General features: G+C 39.7%; 1 protein-coding gene across 5 annotated transcripts in view; it reads left to right on the top strand.

The window, feature by feature from the left end:
• The window catches only part of SYNE3 (spectrin repeat containing nuclear envelope family member 3), an 82498-nt gene extending 66345 nt beyond the window's left edge, over positions 1-16153 (top strand). For all 5 annotated transcript variants that reach the window (XM_039382684.1, XM_039382686.1, XM_027718391.2 and 2 more), the window contains exon 18: positions 5239-16153. In XM_039382684.1, the coding sequence (XP_039238618.1) occupies positions 5239-5436 (198 nt within the window). In that variant the 3' untranslated portion in view covers positions 5437-16153. The remainder of the gene's footprint in view (positions 1-5238) is intronic.
• The last annotated feature ends 638 nt before the right edge of the window (positions 16154-16791 follow it).

Below are 16791 nucleotides of genomic sequence, written 5' to 3'. Positions count from 1 at the left end.
TTGTGTAGGTTCAAGGGGAAACTGGACAAGTATCTTGAAGAAAGATTCCCTGAGCGTTAAATAGATGCCAAAGCTGCATCAGGTTCAGGAAACTACCTGAGCTGAAAGTGGCTGGAGGCTGAGAATATTAAAGAGAGACTGTCTATCCTTTCCTTAGTACCTATACATCTCTGCCTGTTGCTGTAGAATAGAGGATACTTGGGCCGGGATACAGCACTGGCATGAAGCGGAATGGCTGTTGGTGTCTGTATAGTGTCTGTAGGACACTAGAGCCTTGGTCTCTATCCCTAGGGAGAGCAGGAGTTTTCAGGCAGCAGTGCATTTTTCAGGAAATGCTCTGAGGTCAGAGGAATAAACCCAGACTAAATATTTTTTCTCTGCTGGATCACTGAGTCAGTGGTGCAGGTATGATTTTTGTCAGGCACACTGGTGACATACAAGCAGCAGCAAAACCCCACTAATGAGCTTGGTGTAAGATGCTATATTGCTCTGCTCCCTCAAATAGCTAGATTAACTGTGTGTTTTCTTATACCCTGGAACATGGTCAATAGCAAACTTGGGAGAGCACTGATTTTTAGTAAAACACTTCAGCAACTTACACAGGAATATTATGGAGCAAGTTCTAAAGTGCTTTTCTGCTGTTTCCCATCCAAGTGATTTTTCACGGTGTCTTTGGTGAGGAGTTATTAACTGCAAACAGATTTAAGTTCTGAGGACTCCCTAGATCTCAACCGATGCTTGTCATTCAAATGCCCCAACATGAATCAAGTACAAATGTGAATGTTCACAGCCAGTGCAGTTCATTTGGTAACAAGCATGCATTTAGCATTACACAAAACACAGCCCTCCACTCCTTGACAGTTCTTGCTTGTCCTGGTATTTTGAAGGAGAAGGGGGAGGACATTTATTCTTGATGGTGAACTTTAAAAGTATATTTTCTTTTTAAATGCCAACCTATTCCTTTTCCATGTGTGTTTCAAAAATGTCTCTGACACTTTGGCTCAGTACCTAGGTATTCCAGCTGTTATTCTAAGATGGTGGAAATTAAAGTTCTGTTGACTTCACTGGAGCTTTGCCAGTTTTTCTCAGAGGAAGATTTGATTTCAGAATATTTTGTGGAGCCTAGGTCTGACATATGCACTGCAAGCACTGTGGGTGCTGGGTAGTAACTGTACTGATGCCAGTAGCTGGACTGATTCAGGAAGGGAAATTCCATGGTGTAGCAAGGGTTGCCGTTCTGACCCTCGATCTCCTATGCAAATTAAATATTCACACTGTCTCTTGCAAAGGTGGAACTGTGTTAGACTGGCCTTTTCTAATGCAGAATGATGTGCTAAAGGGTTGGGAGTCCGGTCCTGATTCCAGGCCCCTGATCGCTTTGAGCCCAGGAGAGCAAAGGTTTGAACCTTCCTTTCCTGAATTTCCTGTTGGTACCATAGTGTCAGTTCACCACAGCCTGAAAGCATCTCTTTTTCATGTCACTGACCTAAAAAAACACCTTAACTAAGTAAAATTGAATGGCTGATTTTTTCACAGAGGGGGAGTCAGTGCCCCAAATCTGCCCTGCTTTTTCCAGCTGTATTCTCGTTCCTTTTAAAAGTCACTGCGTCTCCTTCAAAATTTTTTATCCTTTAGCACCTGTTGTAATACCACAACAAAAAGATATCACCAGTTGTTCCAGCAAGCACAAAGCAAGAACTAATGTAGGTTTCATGTCACATCAACCTGGGCATATAAGTAATGAGTCCATTTGTAAGATATCTACTGAACTCCATGGACAAGTAGTTCCCAATCCTGACTATATTTAGTTGTCTCTGTGCATAATCCTGCTGCAGACACTAAAGTTAATGATAAATCTCCTATGCATTTCAGTGTGTGTAGGTTGGGGCCCTTATATATTAAGGGTTTATTATTGCAAATTTGCTGAAAGCACCAAACCCTCACTGCTCCTATGTGCCTCATTTTCAGTCCTGCAGAGACATCATAATACCATGTTTGTGATAACTGAGTCATTCCCATGACAACAAATGGAGTCAGAAATACAAGATTCTGACCTTCCTGTGTGATCAAACAAAACAGAGAAGCTGGGCAAAAAAGACAAAAGTTCACCAAACACAAATGCCTATAAACTCAGCAAGCAGGTGGGAGAAAAGCAGCAGATAAAATATTTCTCCTTCTCTGAAGTTCTGCCCCAAGGTAAATGTCCCTCCATAGGTTTTTCTCATGCGAGGATCTGCTATGGTTAGCATAAGTATCTTCCCCTGCAGAAAGCCCCAAGGAGAGCAAACAATAGCTTGTTAATAAAACCATTTCACATTAATTCTTTCTGGAGGATGAGCTGTGAAAAGCAATACTATTTTACAGGTCCTTCCAGTATATCTAAAAGCAAGGCACTTAAATAGCTTTTCAATCTCCTCCTGTTTCTTAGAATTGCATTAGTAGTCTTTGCTATAGAAATCCAGGCAGAGTAAGTGACAGGCTCTGAATCAAATGCTGTATTCGTAAAAGAATTGGGGTAGAAAAAATGTTAGTGGCTAACTGGCAGTGTGGTCACCACAAGAAACCAGCGACAAGACCTGAGTGACCATATCTGCTCCCTGGGCTGTGGCAGGAAAAGAGACAAGGCACAACTGAATCAGTCAACATTTCCCATTGGTTCATAGACACAAAGAGATAATTGGGAAGAGAGGTCTTGCAGCTGGTCTGGCAATTAAATAATAGTTTCAGATTAAAGTAGCTTTCAAAACCAATGCTAAAGGATTGACAGCAGTAAAACAAAAGTTGTAGGTGCTGCTAGGAAGACTGGTAGTCCTCACAACTGTATCAGTGTGTGATGGACTTCTAATTCCCACATTGTGCAAACATTTTTGAGACTTCCAGTCATAATGAACCATTGAGCAGTCAGTCACAGGATGCTACCTTTTAACAACATCAGCATTAAGACTCACTGTGCCTTAGTGGTATAATAGAGAGCATGATTTGAATAGTCCTAAGGTAGAGGTAACTCAAATCTGATCTTCCACTGACAGAACTACACCTGATAATATGTACAAAAAAACTTGTTCATAACTTCTAGAGCTTGGAAAGGGTCTTTTTCCTTATAGATGGGGTGCTATGATAACTGTATTTGTCATATGGCTGTATATTATGGATGCAGTGAAGAATTAAGAATGAGAAATGGTCAATGAAAACAGAGCTGTCGATGACAGTCCATTGGTTTACACTGACTACACCAAGGAGTGGCTGTTTTGTGGCATTACAGAGACAAGCCCAGACAGGTGGAACCAAGAGTTGTGGTCGCTGCCCTCATGAGTAACAGATTTAGTGTTGACTGTAAACAAAGAATCCCTGCAGGATCTTTCAGCCTATAGTCTAATGAAATCCAAGGAAGATAAAGGATGTCAGGTTTGGACTTCAGGAGTAGAGAAGGGAAAATCTCATTAGTACAGCTACTTATGCCTGATACTTCAAGAACAGGTCAAAGTGGTAACAGAGGACTCCTGCTAGACAGGTTGGTGAAGCTTTGATTTTGTGAGTAAATGATCACCCTACCCAGGGAGCTTGCCCAGTGGTGCTCAAAGTCAGTCTCACATCCTGGCATGTACACTTTACCCACTGACAGTTCCAGTGTTGGGGATCTGAGTTTTCATTGGCCTCAACGAGCAAATTACAACCCAGATATCGTGGGCCAGAAATGGTAGAGCAAGCAGCTGTTGCTCTGCTACCTCTGCATCTGCCTGATACAATAATTAAATCTCATCAGCCATTTGGTATAATGGAAGCAAACCAACTACAACAGAAGGATTTTGCAGCACAACTGTCTCATGATGTGTAACTGCAGCTATATATTTGTCTTCATAATTAATTCTGTAAGCATTTATATAGCACTAGAAGGGACTGAGTAATTTAGAAAGCAGTAGAAGAGATCATTAAAAATAGCAAAAGGCATAATTACTTTTTTCTATCATCAATCTCCTCCTTATTTTCTCTGCTATGTTCACCATGGACTATCCATGGTGGTGCTGTAGTGGGACAGGCATTGCCTGCTAAGAGTCCCATAGGGGCCAGAAGCCCTAATTTTGCTGCAGCACTGACATTGCCTGTGTCTGGAACACAACAAATTCACTCCCTTTTGTGGAAAATGTGGGTCCCACTTCAGTGGAATTTTTGTGCTGATATTTGTGACGTAGGCTGGTACCTAATGTTGTAGCTGCATTAAAGGCTGCATTTATGTTCAGAGTTTAATTCCTTGTTTGATGAAATGAATGGGTTACTGAGCTCTCATCTTCAGGATTCCCTTACAGATAATTGACTTGACCTTTTTTTGGGGGGGAAAGTCATGTGGTGTAGCTTGTTGTCAGGAGTTACCCAGGAATCTTGCCAGTGGAAATCTCCCTTCTGAATTAAATTTTTCTGAATTCTGTAGCCCCAAATTTGTTATCTCCTGGTCATGCTAATCCACATTAGATTCATGAGATTAATTGAGCTACTCTAGATTTGCACCAGCATAAAGGAAGTGTAATGGAACTTCTTTGTGTGGCCCTCCCATGAGTGCACATCAATAGATGTGACTTTATTGTCTTCTTCACTGTCAGTGTTGTGTTTCTTTCACTGTTTTGCATCATACAAAATTTTTAAGATAGGCCTAGTAAGGTATAAGAGGTACTGAGTCAGGCTGCACTACAGGGCCTTTTTTCTGACCTCCAGCCTTGTAGGTTCCAAAGCCAGGATTCAGAGGATGTTGCAGCTGGGGAGATGATTATGAGCTGGATGAGCTGCCAAAGAAGCTCCTTGCTGCTGACAGAGAGCAGAAGGCTGGCTCCTCTCTTCCAGGCATCAGCATTCTCATTTTACAGACTGGAGAATAATTAAAGCAGAACTTCTGTGCCGTATGCTGGCTGGGAAGGAACCATGCATGGGCATGAGCATTTGTAACCACCACTTTGGAACTGGAAAATGGACTTGGAAGCAATTGTTTTCTTCTCGAAGGGTCAGCAGTATTTTCCTTCTAGAAGACAACAGTTTGCCACAATGAATTCTTGAAGATAGTGAAATATTTTCCTGAAAGGCATAATTTAACTACCAGCCTCAGCCAGTTTCAGTGTGCCAAGCACCCAGGCTGGATCCTAGGGCAAGGACAAGGGTTGTTCTAACCTTCTACCTGGCAGTTTGATGTAATTGAAATGGGTGTCCCCAGTATTTCATTTCTCTGAGTTCTCTTTGGTTTGTGTCTTTCAGAAGCGCTCTGGAGGCGTGTGCTCATACCTGCATCGAGTGTGCTGGGCAGCACTACCATTGCAACTCCTCCTCTTGCTCCTCCTGCTCCTGGCCTTCCTCCTGCCGCTGGCAGAAGAGACCCACAGCTGCACACTGGCCAACAACTTCGCTCGGTCCTTCAAGCTGATGCTGAGATACGAGGGCCCCCCCCCAACCTAACTTCTTGGCATGACACGAGGTGACTGGCAGAAATACAGGCTCTTTGTTTTTAACAATTGCAACTATCGTAGGTTTTAGGGCTTCTAACAGAGCCGTCATATCAGCTGGATAGGTCACATAGGTGCAACATTAGTCCAATTTAATCAGGTATTTGAGCAAAATTAATATTTTTACAATATTTTATTATTATATTTATAATATGTATATAGGGACTGTGTATGTGTATGTATGTACATATATGTATAAATGCATATCTGTGGTCAAACTAACACCCATCATCCACTCATCCACTGTTTAAGGATAATCCTGCGATGTTTCTGTTTCTGCCATCTTTCAGCAATCAATACTGAAGGATGGTTTAGTTGTGGGGTTCTATGGACGATTTTTAATATTGGATTCTTGTTGTTTACAACTGAAGTCAGAGCAAGTATGGGAACATGTGTGCATGCATCACAGTGCAAACTGGAAAGCAGGCACTGTAGAATCAGGTTTGAAAACAGTGGTTGACATTCAGCCCAAGAAAGATTTGGACTATTCTATTTGAAATCTTGAGCTGCTTTTTCAGTATCTAGATACAGGGAGTTCAGAAGCTAATGGAAATGTTGCTAGTGACTTCAGTTGGAGTGGGGGTGGACCTCCTCTTGTTTTAATTTTTTTTTTTTTTCCAATTACTGTGTTCTCTAGCCCACCTGAATCAGGAGAGGTAGAATACAGTAGGAAGAAAGCTGAGAAAAAAGAATATATTTTTTTAGCATCTCTTTAGCAGGAGAACTTTTAAAATCAGGTCATCATTTTCTGAACAAATTTGTGAGCACTGAACAAAACCTTGTATCAGCTATCTTGCATATAAAAAGCAATGTTTTTTTTTCTGTTGTTTGTGGGGTTTTGTGGTTTGGTTTGTTGGAGTTTTTTACTTTATAAAGAGGTATTTAGTAATGCATCATAAAGCCTGAACAGTGGGACGCAGCCTGGCTCAGTGTCAGCAAAGCAAAAGTCAGAGGTACTTTAATAATACCACCCTGGAAACATGAATCTTTCCTAGGATGCTTTTATATGAATGGTTTATTGAAATGATGTAAACTGATTGTATCAAAGAGAGTCAAGTGTAAATTTCCATATGGTCTAAACTCTAAAATTATGACAACTTGTCATTTATTTACCTAACCTTATGCCTGATTTATCAAATTTTTGAATGTACCTTTTAACATTGCCTTTTAATGTAAAAGCAATTCTCACTTTATTATGATGAAGCCATTCTTAGTGGTGTTTTAACTAGTTGATTCCTGAAAGAAAAAGTAATTTCTAAAAATGTGTGCCATTTTTGAGAACTAACCCTTATTGCCTCATGTTTTTAGCCACAGTAGTAATCATGGGAAAAAAAAATTTAACAACCTCCCCGCTATGTTGCGGGAAGAACTTGTCTTCTGAGTATCAGTATGGGGTATTCTGTGTTTTTTCCAAGCAAGTTCCAAAATAATATAAAAGCTGTTGTGCAACTAAATTATGTAGTAGCTGAGAGACTGAAGGAGGCAGCCACTTATTTAGCAAAACCATTAAAGTTTTGCTAAAGAAGCAAACTTGGGTAAAATAGGGAGGTGGAGCAGCAAGGAGCTCATTATGGGCACAGAATGAGAGAGAACAGGCAATGTGAAAGTGGAGCTGCTAAACATAGAGAAGAGAGGTGTGCAACAATTTATAAAGCCTAAGAAAAGGAGTCACAATTAACACAGAGGACAAAAATAAAGGCTCTGTGGAGGAAAAATCTCAGAATCTCTTTTGGTTCCCTCTCCCTGCTACGGTATTGATACTGTTGCATATTAAACAGCTTTTCTTCAGTAAGATTTAAAATGGGGCAAGTAACAGGGACATTACCAGTGTTCTGAGGAGACTCTTCCACGACCAGGACCCTGTCACTGTGTTCCTAATAATGCTTCTGACTACACTGGGTTTACTAATGTTGGATTAAAATGCCAAAATTCTGCTAAAAATATAAAGGAGAGTGGAAGTTAAAGGAGATGGAGAAGGTAATCAGTCAGAGCACAAGAACAGAATGAGGAGGAGCTGAGCTGATGTGGATTAAAACCTGACTGTCAGGAGATATCAGAAGAGCTCTCAGAGCAGGCAGAAGGGGACTGGAAGCAGAAAGATGAGGAGTGTGAATGTCTGCTGAGCAATAAGACATTGACATCGGGAAGTAAAGGAGGGCCTATGATTTCTTTCATGACGGAGCCAGGTGTAGAGGAGCTATAATTTGTCAGAGGATGGGGCAAATTAATTCTTTCTTTGCAACTGTTCTTTCTGGTGGCAGAACACATACCTCTTCCTCTCCTCTGATTATCTGTGCAAGTGCCATCAGCCCTGAGGGAAGAAACTTTGTGGCTGCCCAGCAAGGAGCTAATCATGATACACATCTCCATTTCAAATTAAATTCTCCAGCAGAAAAGAAGTGTGGGGGAAGAGGGGCAGTAACAAAATCAGCTCTGTGTGCTTGTGGATACATGTAAGTGTGCACACACTTTTTTGTGACGTGGCTACATTGCACTTCTCTGGGTCTTGCTGAGCTGTTCCAGGTGATGAAAGCAAAATACCAGTGAGAAAGTAAAAATAATGAGGAGTAATAAAGCTGCAAGTGGAAATCAGTAGGGAGATAGAAAAGTTTTTTCTGTGAAAGCACAAAATCTCACATCAGGTTTCTTTCTGCCCAGCCTTTCTGATCTGGGTGATTTGTATGGGTTCACAAATGCATTTGACACCACAGGAGTGTGCAACTGGGGGGAAAAATTTCTACACAGAGGATCGTAAGAGAACAACTGCATCACCACCTTGATGTTTCAGTGTTGTGGCAGGTTAAAAAAAAAAACACAACAAAAAACAAAACTAAATTAGAAACACACTTTTGCTGCTGGGATTGCAATCAATTTATTCTGTAGGTCCCCTGTCTGTAACCTTGGAAGTTTTTGCTTTAAATCTCAGTCGATCCATTCTCATTAAATTAAGTAATCTAAATATCTCACATAAGTGATGAATATTTCTACTTCTTTGCCATGAAAACTCTCCAAAGCACAGGACTTTAATGTTCATGTCACTGAAAACAATTTAATTCTTTCATAATGTCATTGACCTTACCTGTCCAAGGCAGGTGTGAGATTTTTCTAAGAAAGAAGTAAAAAAAAAAAAAAAAATCACAAAAATACGCTTGGCATGTAAATGCAAAATTTATTTTCTTTTTTATTCTCTTGTGATTTTTTTTCTGAAAAGTTTGTCATACTGATTCCTGGAAGTGTATGTAAATATTAATCAAGTCGGTAATTGGAATAATGAAAACAAACTGCCCAGTCCAGCTTCCAGGAAACTGTACAAATCTCAGATTCCTCAAAACACAATCTAAATCATACTGTTTCCAAATCAGTCCTGAAAATCTTGAGCACAGTTCTTTATCTTTGCTCACAGATGATTTGGTAGTTATACTCTCACTTTTGAGCCTATAAAATCCCCAGCTCATACATCTCTGACATCCAGACGTAACTGAGGTGTGTTATAGCTCAGGTTCAGACTGGGGCCACTGCCTTAAGACATCCCTTGCCAAAACCTGGGATGCACAAAATAGATAAGCGTCCAAAACTGAGGACTTGCACTCCTTTACCCTAATCCAGATCCAACCACTGTTAAAGGGTACTAAAATACTCTAAAATATATCGAATATATTTGAGTTTGTAAATTGTTTGTGCACTTTGTTCAGGCCACGTAGCCTGTTCTCCATGCAGATACCCAGTCTGTTCACAGAGCAGAGCCCTTACACATCTCTCCCAGCTCTTTTGCCTGCACTGTTTGACCTGGTACTTGATTGACCGTATTAATGACCCTTCAGTGTTGAAGGCAAAATCCTGCACTCCACTGCCCATGCATTGCCATAAGAATTCTGCACAGCCCCAAAGGCACACTTCAAACACAATTTTGGCAAGAAAGCCAGCCTAATTTGTACATTGTAATTGATTTTGAAGCCAGGTGCTTTCAACAGAATTTTCCATGACAGCAATACATTGAGGTAGAAAATTGCTATTGTGCTACATGTCTATTAACAGCCCTTTTTCTAATTCCAGCTAGCAATTTAAGTGGTATTAAATATTATTTATATATACCCTCTTCAGAAATCTCTGTATGAAAAACATGTTCAGTTCTAAGCGCACACATTATAAATGTTGTGTTCCTCTGCTAGCACTGAATCTCCAGAGCAGTCATGATTTCTACCAAGTGCTACCTTATTTGTAGTAACTGAGATACTTACAAAACTCAAACATTTGAGGCTGCAAATAAAGCTACTAGCCTAACTAATAAAACCGTCTAATGATCACTGAATAATTTTAAGAGCTTTCAGAATGGCTTTACACTTCTCCTTAATCCCTTTTGTTGGAATAGTTGAAGACCTCAGAGAGAAGAAATGTCTCCAAAAAATGACCATCACTAGATAGACAGATGATGATCTCTGCACATCAGAAGAAATAGTATGTTCTCTTTAGTTGCTCTAGGACCTCAGGAGTTTGCTCCATCTGATCTCCTCTTCAATATTAAATAGGGAATGTTTTACTTTGATGTGTGTGCATACACATCTCATTAGCACTAAAGAGATTTGAAGAGTCAGTTCATGTACAAGAATTCTTTTAACTTGTGTCGACAAGAGAGTATATTTCCTCTTTTGTTCAAAAAAAAATGAAAACTGCTGTGTGACAGAGGTTCCCAGAGCAAACAAAGCCTTTTGGAATAACTGAAGATTACAGACTGAAATTAAATTGTCCACCATAGGAAACTGAAGAAATAGTTTTGCCTTTCAAGAAATTCTGGTATAACACTCCCAATAAATACATCTTTGCCAGGCATCATATCTGTCTTTCAAGTCATAGGTTATGTACCCAGTATCATTTGCTAGTCTGCAGCTGAAAACTTGTGTACCCAACCAACTATATCAGCTTCTTCCAGAGTTGCTGGGGGCTGTCAAGGATATTCTTAGCAGTTCTCAGATCACTGACCTGCTCTGAGCCATTACAAGTTTATTGCATTAGTCGATCTGTCAATGTTTGGCAACTCTCAGAAAGCAGTTTATTAAAATACCAAAGATAATATTTCTGTTACAGACGACACAATTCATTCAGAAACCACCCTCATTACTTTTGCCATATTTAAAGAAAGATATCTATTGGTTATACTGGAGTATAAACAGTTAAGTTGTAGATGTTGGGTAACTGTGTGGCATGTTTTAGACACAAGGCATTCTGACATGTACATGTCTGTTTAAGAATTGTGGGTTCATGTTGCATTTGTTCCATGGTAAAACAAAACAAACCAAAGATTCTTCAATGTAGCATTGAAAAAAAACCCAAAACCAAACAACAAAGCAGGATGGAATAATCTGTCATACAGTTGATTTTTTTATTATCTCTTGTCTATCCAATTTAAAATATGATTATGTGTCTACAAGAGAGTTATCAGTAGATCTGGAAACAAAGGAATATATATCAGGAATATACCAATTCAAACAGTAGCCTAACTGGCACCTCTGTTCTCTAACCTGCTTCAGCAACTGCCAGATTTTACCTCATTGTACCGTGAGCTAACCACCCTCCTCCTAGTAAAGCATGGGTAAGATGAAACTGCTCAGGTTAACGTACAGCATCTCAGTGGAAGCAGCAGGAGACATTAGGTCTTCAAAAGGCAGAGAGAAACTTGTACATTTGGCATAATGAGAGCAGCCCAGGAATAATGGCACAGGAACGAGGGCTTGCCATCCTGCTTTGCCAGACAAAATTTTGACAGTGGCCATCAGCACTATTCAGTTTCATGTCCTTGACTGTGGAAGGAGGCTCCCCTCAGGGTGATTCACTCTAGCTGAGATTTGAGCTCTGGAAGTAGCTTTTCCTTTTCCTTAAATACAGAATAAACTGCTAAATTAAAACCCTCAGTGACAGATTAATGGTAGGTAGTTGGCCCTGATGCTCCAGGAAAAGATACAGGAAATGCTATTGTAGATAGAAAACGAGTCATGATGGTCTCTCTTCAATCCTTAGGAGACAGAAATTCATTGTAGAGCTGAAGTGGGAGTTTTTCTGTTCCTTTGCAGGTAAATGTCAGGTGTTGTCTTTAGTCTTCTGAATTTCGTGGGTGAGCCTGTTCAGTGCCTTGCTGAATGCTAGTGGTTTTCTGGCTTCAAAGCTGTTTATAACAGTAAACTCCACATTCTTCCTATGAGTTGTGTGGAAAAGGTAATTTCTGAATTGGTTTTGAATCAAAAACTTTTTGTTTGGGGGGTGTGCATGGTTTGATTTTCCTTCTTTGACCCCTTTGTGTTGAATCTAAGGAAGCAGAGAGACCAGCACTACCCTCTCCAGGCCATACTTTGTCTTTCCTTCTTTTATGAGAACAGAGGAGGCTTGGCTTTGTCTCCTTCCCAAAGTAAATTATACCAGTCTTTTATAGTTTTTTTCCTATTACAGTTCTTCCACTCCCTAGATCATTCCTCTTATGATTCTAGATCATTTCTCTTAAGTGTTTCCAGTGGCAGTTCTTCCTCAATACCTAGAGCAAAAAATCTGGTCTGGTTTCAATAAATTTAATTTCAATAACATTTTCCCCCATTGCAATTCGTCCTGCAGATGCTCTGCCTGTTTCTGCTGCCCCCTGTGTCAAAACAGCCTTCATCACTATCTGAGGGGATAGTCCTGGCCAACCATCTCTTCCAAGTCTCCTGGCCATGTCCTGCCTTCATCTGCCTTCTGTTTTGGCTCAGGAACTGCCCTTAATATTCACATCTGCAGACAGGAGTGTGAGGATGTTGCTTAACAAACAATTAATAAAGAAAGCCTTGCTATTAGCATTGTTCAGAGCCTTCCCAGACCTTTTCTCCTCTCTAAGCAGGTTTTGATGTGTAATCCAATTACTGAGTGCAGAAAATTGCCCCTTAATCAGTGCAGAGGGCCAGTGTTTCAGTTTCAGCTCTGTTATCCTCACATTGTCACTGCCAGTGTACGTGCTCACATGTGCTACTGGGCCAGGCTGAGTGCTCCAGGGTCTGTGCCCTTGAGCTGCCAGGAGTGTTTGAATGTTGTTGTCATACACCCTAAATAAGCCAGGACCCTTTTTTTGAGCTAGGGGAAAAAAAGAAAAAAAATAGAAAACTAAAATGGGAGCTTTTAACAAACTGATTTCACAACTCATTTATCAAGCCCTATAGCAAACCATTTATTTTAGCTCCTTTTTCCTCCATCAAAAGCTGTATGTTAAAAGGCAGAGGTGAATTTTGAGGGGCTGGGAACTGACCCGCCCTCACCAGTGCTTTGCCGGGAGGCCTTCCACTAGAATTCAGGGGTAGGAGCTGTTATTTCTCCTGAGGTGAATCCCACCTTCAAAATCAAATTATTTCTTTTGTCAGGTCTAGTAAGCATTGAACACCACAGACTTTGTTTCACTACAGGTATGAATGAACGCCTCTGTACGGTACTTTCCATTGCTATGAAATATATATGTATGTATGTATGTATATGTGTATATATATATGTAATGGGGAGCATAATTATTGTTCTACCTAAAGAAAGGTGACATTCCACTTCAATCTAACTTTCAAGTGCAGCTTTTAAGAGAAACTGTGTCTTAAAGGGAAGCTGAAAGAGTTTAGAGGTATATGTTTTAATGAGCTTTAATAAGCTCTGAGTTTGGGTTTCAGTCTCTAGGGCAAAATGCACCCAAGATGATTTTCCCATCACCTTTCCAGATCACACCCTGTAAGAATTTAACCTGGGAGACACTGCTTGAGCACTGGCTGTTCCTGAAGGTATTTGGATGTTGCATGTGCTGTGTGTCTGTCCTCAAGTGTCAGCCTCCATTTTGTACATGGGCTTGACTGGGAGGTGAAAGACACACCTTTGTCTTGCTCCAAGACCCTGATGGTAATATTTGCCTCAGCAGATGTTTTCTCTTTGATCAGTGTAACTCCTTCCACTTTTTTTTAACCTTTAATTTGTGTTAAGTAAGTTTATCAGGTGATTCCAGGAAGGCACACTCCATCTGCCCAGCATCAGAGCTTCCCTTCCAGCAACATACCTTCTTCTGATTTGTTTACTTGACTGTACTGGACCACTGTGAAGCAATTACACAAGCAATAACGCAGGTGTTGCATTTTTCTGCCATTGCCTTTTGTAAGACGCAACTCTCCACTGACATTGAAAAGTGGTGGGAGACCCAGAAGCTGCATTGTTGTTTACTAGCAATATAACCAATGCACAGTGTTCCTACAGAGGGCCTGTCCTCACTCTTTAGAGCAGCTGGCTGTCTCAGGCCCAATTTAATTCACAAGGCTGGATTATAAACAGTTTTGGATCTCTTCACCAACACTCCATCAATCTTGCTTCCATCAGTTTTTGTGCTTTTGTTTAGTTTCAAGCTAGAAGAAAGTTTAAAGAAATGTGCTAAGACTCCCATATAGGGTGAGTAAATATCCCATATGTTTCACAAAAATTACAACAAAATTAAGGGATTTACTCTCACATTGAACAGAACTAATAAGAAGTTCTAACTGAAATATTAAAAAGTTATGAAGAACAGCCTGAAATTTCTGTAATCAAAGTGTTCTCTGCTTTTAATTTAAAAATCACCAAATACAAATGAGGTTCATTTTGCCACCTTCTTTTAGAAGTGGCCTGAAATTAAAATTTGAATCCTCCCTAACAGGAGGTTTATTGATGTGGATCTAATTGCACCAGTCTGTCCCATGTTAGATCACCCGCCTCTGGGCAGAGGGAAAACCAAAGGCTGTTCACAAGAGAAACTCATGTTATGAATGGTTTTAAAATTCTTCAGAGCTCCTATCCACTTCCAAATGTCAGTGATGGGGAGGATCAGAAACCTTCCTGTGAACCCTGTCATTTCGCATGTTGAAATCCTGGCTTGAATTCAGGTCTCCACCTCAGCTTCTTGTAAATGTTAATATTCAAGTAGACCAAAAACCTTAGAGGCAATTACAGCATGAACATCTCTTCTTGTTTATGTATAGTAGCTGATAGCAGAGTCTGCAATAATAATCTGTGTTTATACATGTGCTGTTTAATGTAACAGTTGGGTACAAAATACCTTTTAACTGTCACAAGAAAATAACTGGATTGATGTCACTTTTTGCTTGTATGAATATAATTATTTGCCTTGCAGGGACCAGCTCTACTTTTGTCATGTTATTTATGATTTTTAAATACAATTGTGATAAATTAGGCTCATTTCTAAGATAAACAATACTGGAGCCAAGCAGCTGCCTCTGTACATGTGCATGTTATCACAGCTGATATCAAGTCCAAGTCAGACTCCTTGTCTTGCTTGGACCTTTCTTTAACCTTTCTGGCTTATTCAGGGAAATGTGGACCACTCTATTTTCTTATTAAAAATATGGCTTTGTGAAAAGCTGAACTTATTTTTTAAATCCTTTCTTTTCTGATTCAGAAAGACTGTAACAATCATATTTTTCTAAACTGCCTATTGTTTGTGTTGGGAAAGGATATATAGATATATATTTTACTCTACAGATTTCCATGTACTGTTGGAACTCTTTTTTTTCATACGTATCTTCCTATTTGCTAGAATTAGCTCAAAAAGCTGTAAGCTTCTGTATATTGACTCTATGAAGTTCTATAAAAATGCAGCTGCATAAAAAGACTGACTTTATTTTTTATGTAAATTGTTAGAGCTAAGTCATCCTTAGTGTTATGCCACGTGAGATGTATGGAAAGAAATCAGGTCATTGTTTTGAAGGCTGGACAGTGTTACGTGACACTTCCTAAAAAGTCTTGACTGAAAGTCAGGAGAATTTACGTTAAAAATTGTACTATTTTGGGCCCTGATTCTATAGTTTTTTCACACTGTTTAGAACCTTATTTCAAAATTAGTGCCATGGAATTTCATGGGAAACATTAAAAATAAGAGCCTATGATGTGTGAATAGCTGTGAGAGAAAGAGGACCTTTCTAGTGAAGAACAGGGCCTTTTAACTAGTTAAGAGGCGATATTTTGAGTGTTTCAGGACAACTTTTTGTGGTTTTTTTTCTGAGCTGTGCACTCCTGTTTATTCTGGGTTTAATCCATAGCTGAAATGCCAGATTAAATTGATTGAAGCCCCATGTGCAGATGAACATAATAGAAAGCTGTGGTGAAATATTGCAGAAAATGGCCTGATTTCCTTCTTCAGAGCCATAGTTAAAGTAACTCACACCCTTGGTTTTTTTGCACCTGTGAAGCAGAGGCCCTTGCTTTGTACCTCAGCTGTGGTACAACATGGAAGGATTTCTGCTCTCTGCCTGGAAAATACTGTCTATTCCTTGTCCTTGTCAAAGCATAATATTTTCTCAAGTAAAAAATCTGATTCTTCAAGAGTCGTCCAGGAGTTAAGGGGCAGCTGGAACCTTCTGTGATCTGGCCACACTATTCCAAAAGTTTATCCCTCGATGACAAATAAAATGTGATGTGACTTTGCTGTTTGCAAGTAGGATAAAGAGACTGGAAATTCATCACCCCAAGCCCTAGCCTTGTGACTGTTCTATGATGCTCCACTGTTACCAATGAACTGTGTTGAATCAGATTATAAAATCAGAGTATTTTATTGCATGTGTCCTTTTTTGAAATGAAAACATAGTTGTATTCGATGTTGCAGTTATAATGCAGTAAATAAACACATGTACATTTCTTTTTAAGGAATTTGAAATTATTCTGGGGGGTGGTTGCGCATTTTTGCTGTGCTTATTTCTTACCATCAGAATATTTGGACTGACCTAGAAATAGCCAGAATAAGTGAAGCAAGGGTAAAATTTTCTGCTGTCTGCACTTGTACTCAGGTAAAACTGGAAGATGGTTGTACTCAATGTACCTACTTCACTCTAGTCCTTTGAGATTTAATAGAAAATGTCAGCTTTTCCTTCAGTCATTTAAATAGAATTCTGCTGGACTCAAAGAAAATGTGAATTTGCTAAATCATGTTATGATTCAGTATGATTTCTTATGGCATTGGTCTGTGACACTCTCTGTGGGGTTCTCCTCAATTCCAAACCTGCTAATTTCAAACCTGTTAAGACAAACAGGAGGTTTTTTGAGACCCTCAGTTTTGAAGTTAACACCAATCACATGTAGCAAACAAGCAGTGTATCAGCATAACCACTGCTGATTTCTCTTAAGAGTAATCACTGCAGCATGTATGTACAGATGCACAACTCGCATTAACATCCAGGTAATTGTTGGGTTTTTTCCTGAATCTTTATGAGACAGAGACTGCCAGGATCCCTGACATCAAAGGGCTCCACAGGCAGTTATTTCTGGACAAGTATAAAACCTCTAC

This window comes from Pipra filicauda, unplaced genomic scaffold (assembly GCF_003945595.2).
Source record: "Pipra filicauda isolate LSUMZ 115617 unplaced genomic scaffold, ASM394559v2 scaffold27_size4233163_pilon, whole genome shotgun sequence".
NCBI classification, from domain to species: Eukaryota; Metazoa; Chordata; class Aves; order Passeriformes; family Pipridae; genus Pipra; species Pipra filicauda.
The sequence above is the reverse complement of the archived record's forward strand: the minus strand, read 5'-3'. Positions and strand labels throughout refer to the sequence as shown.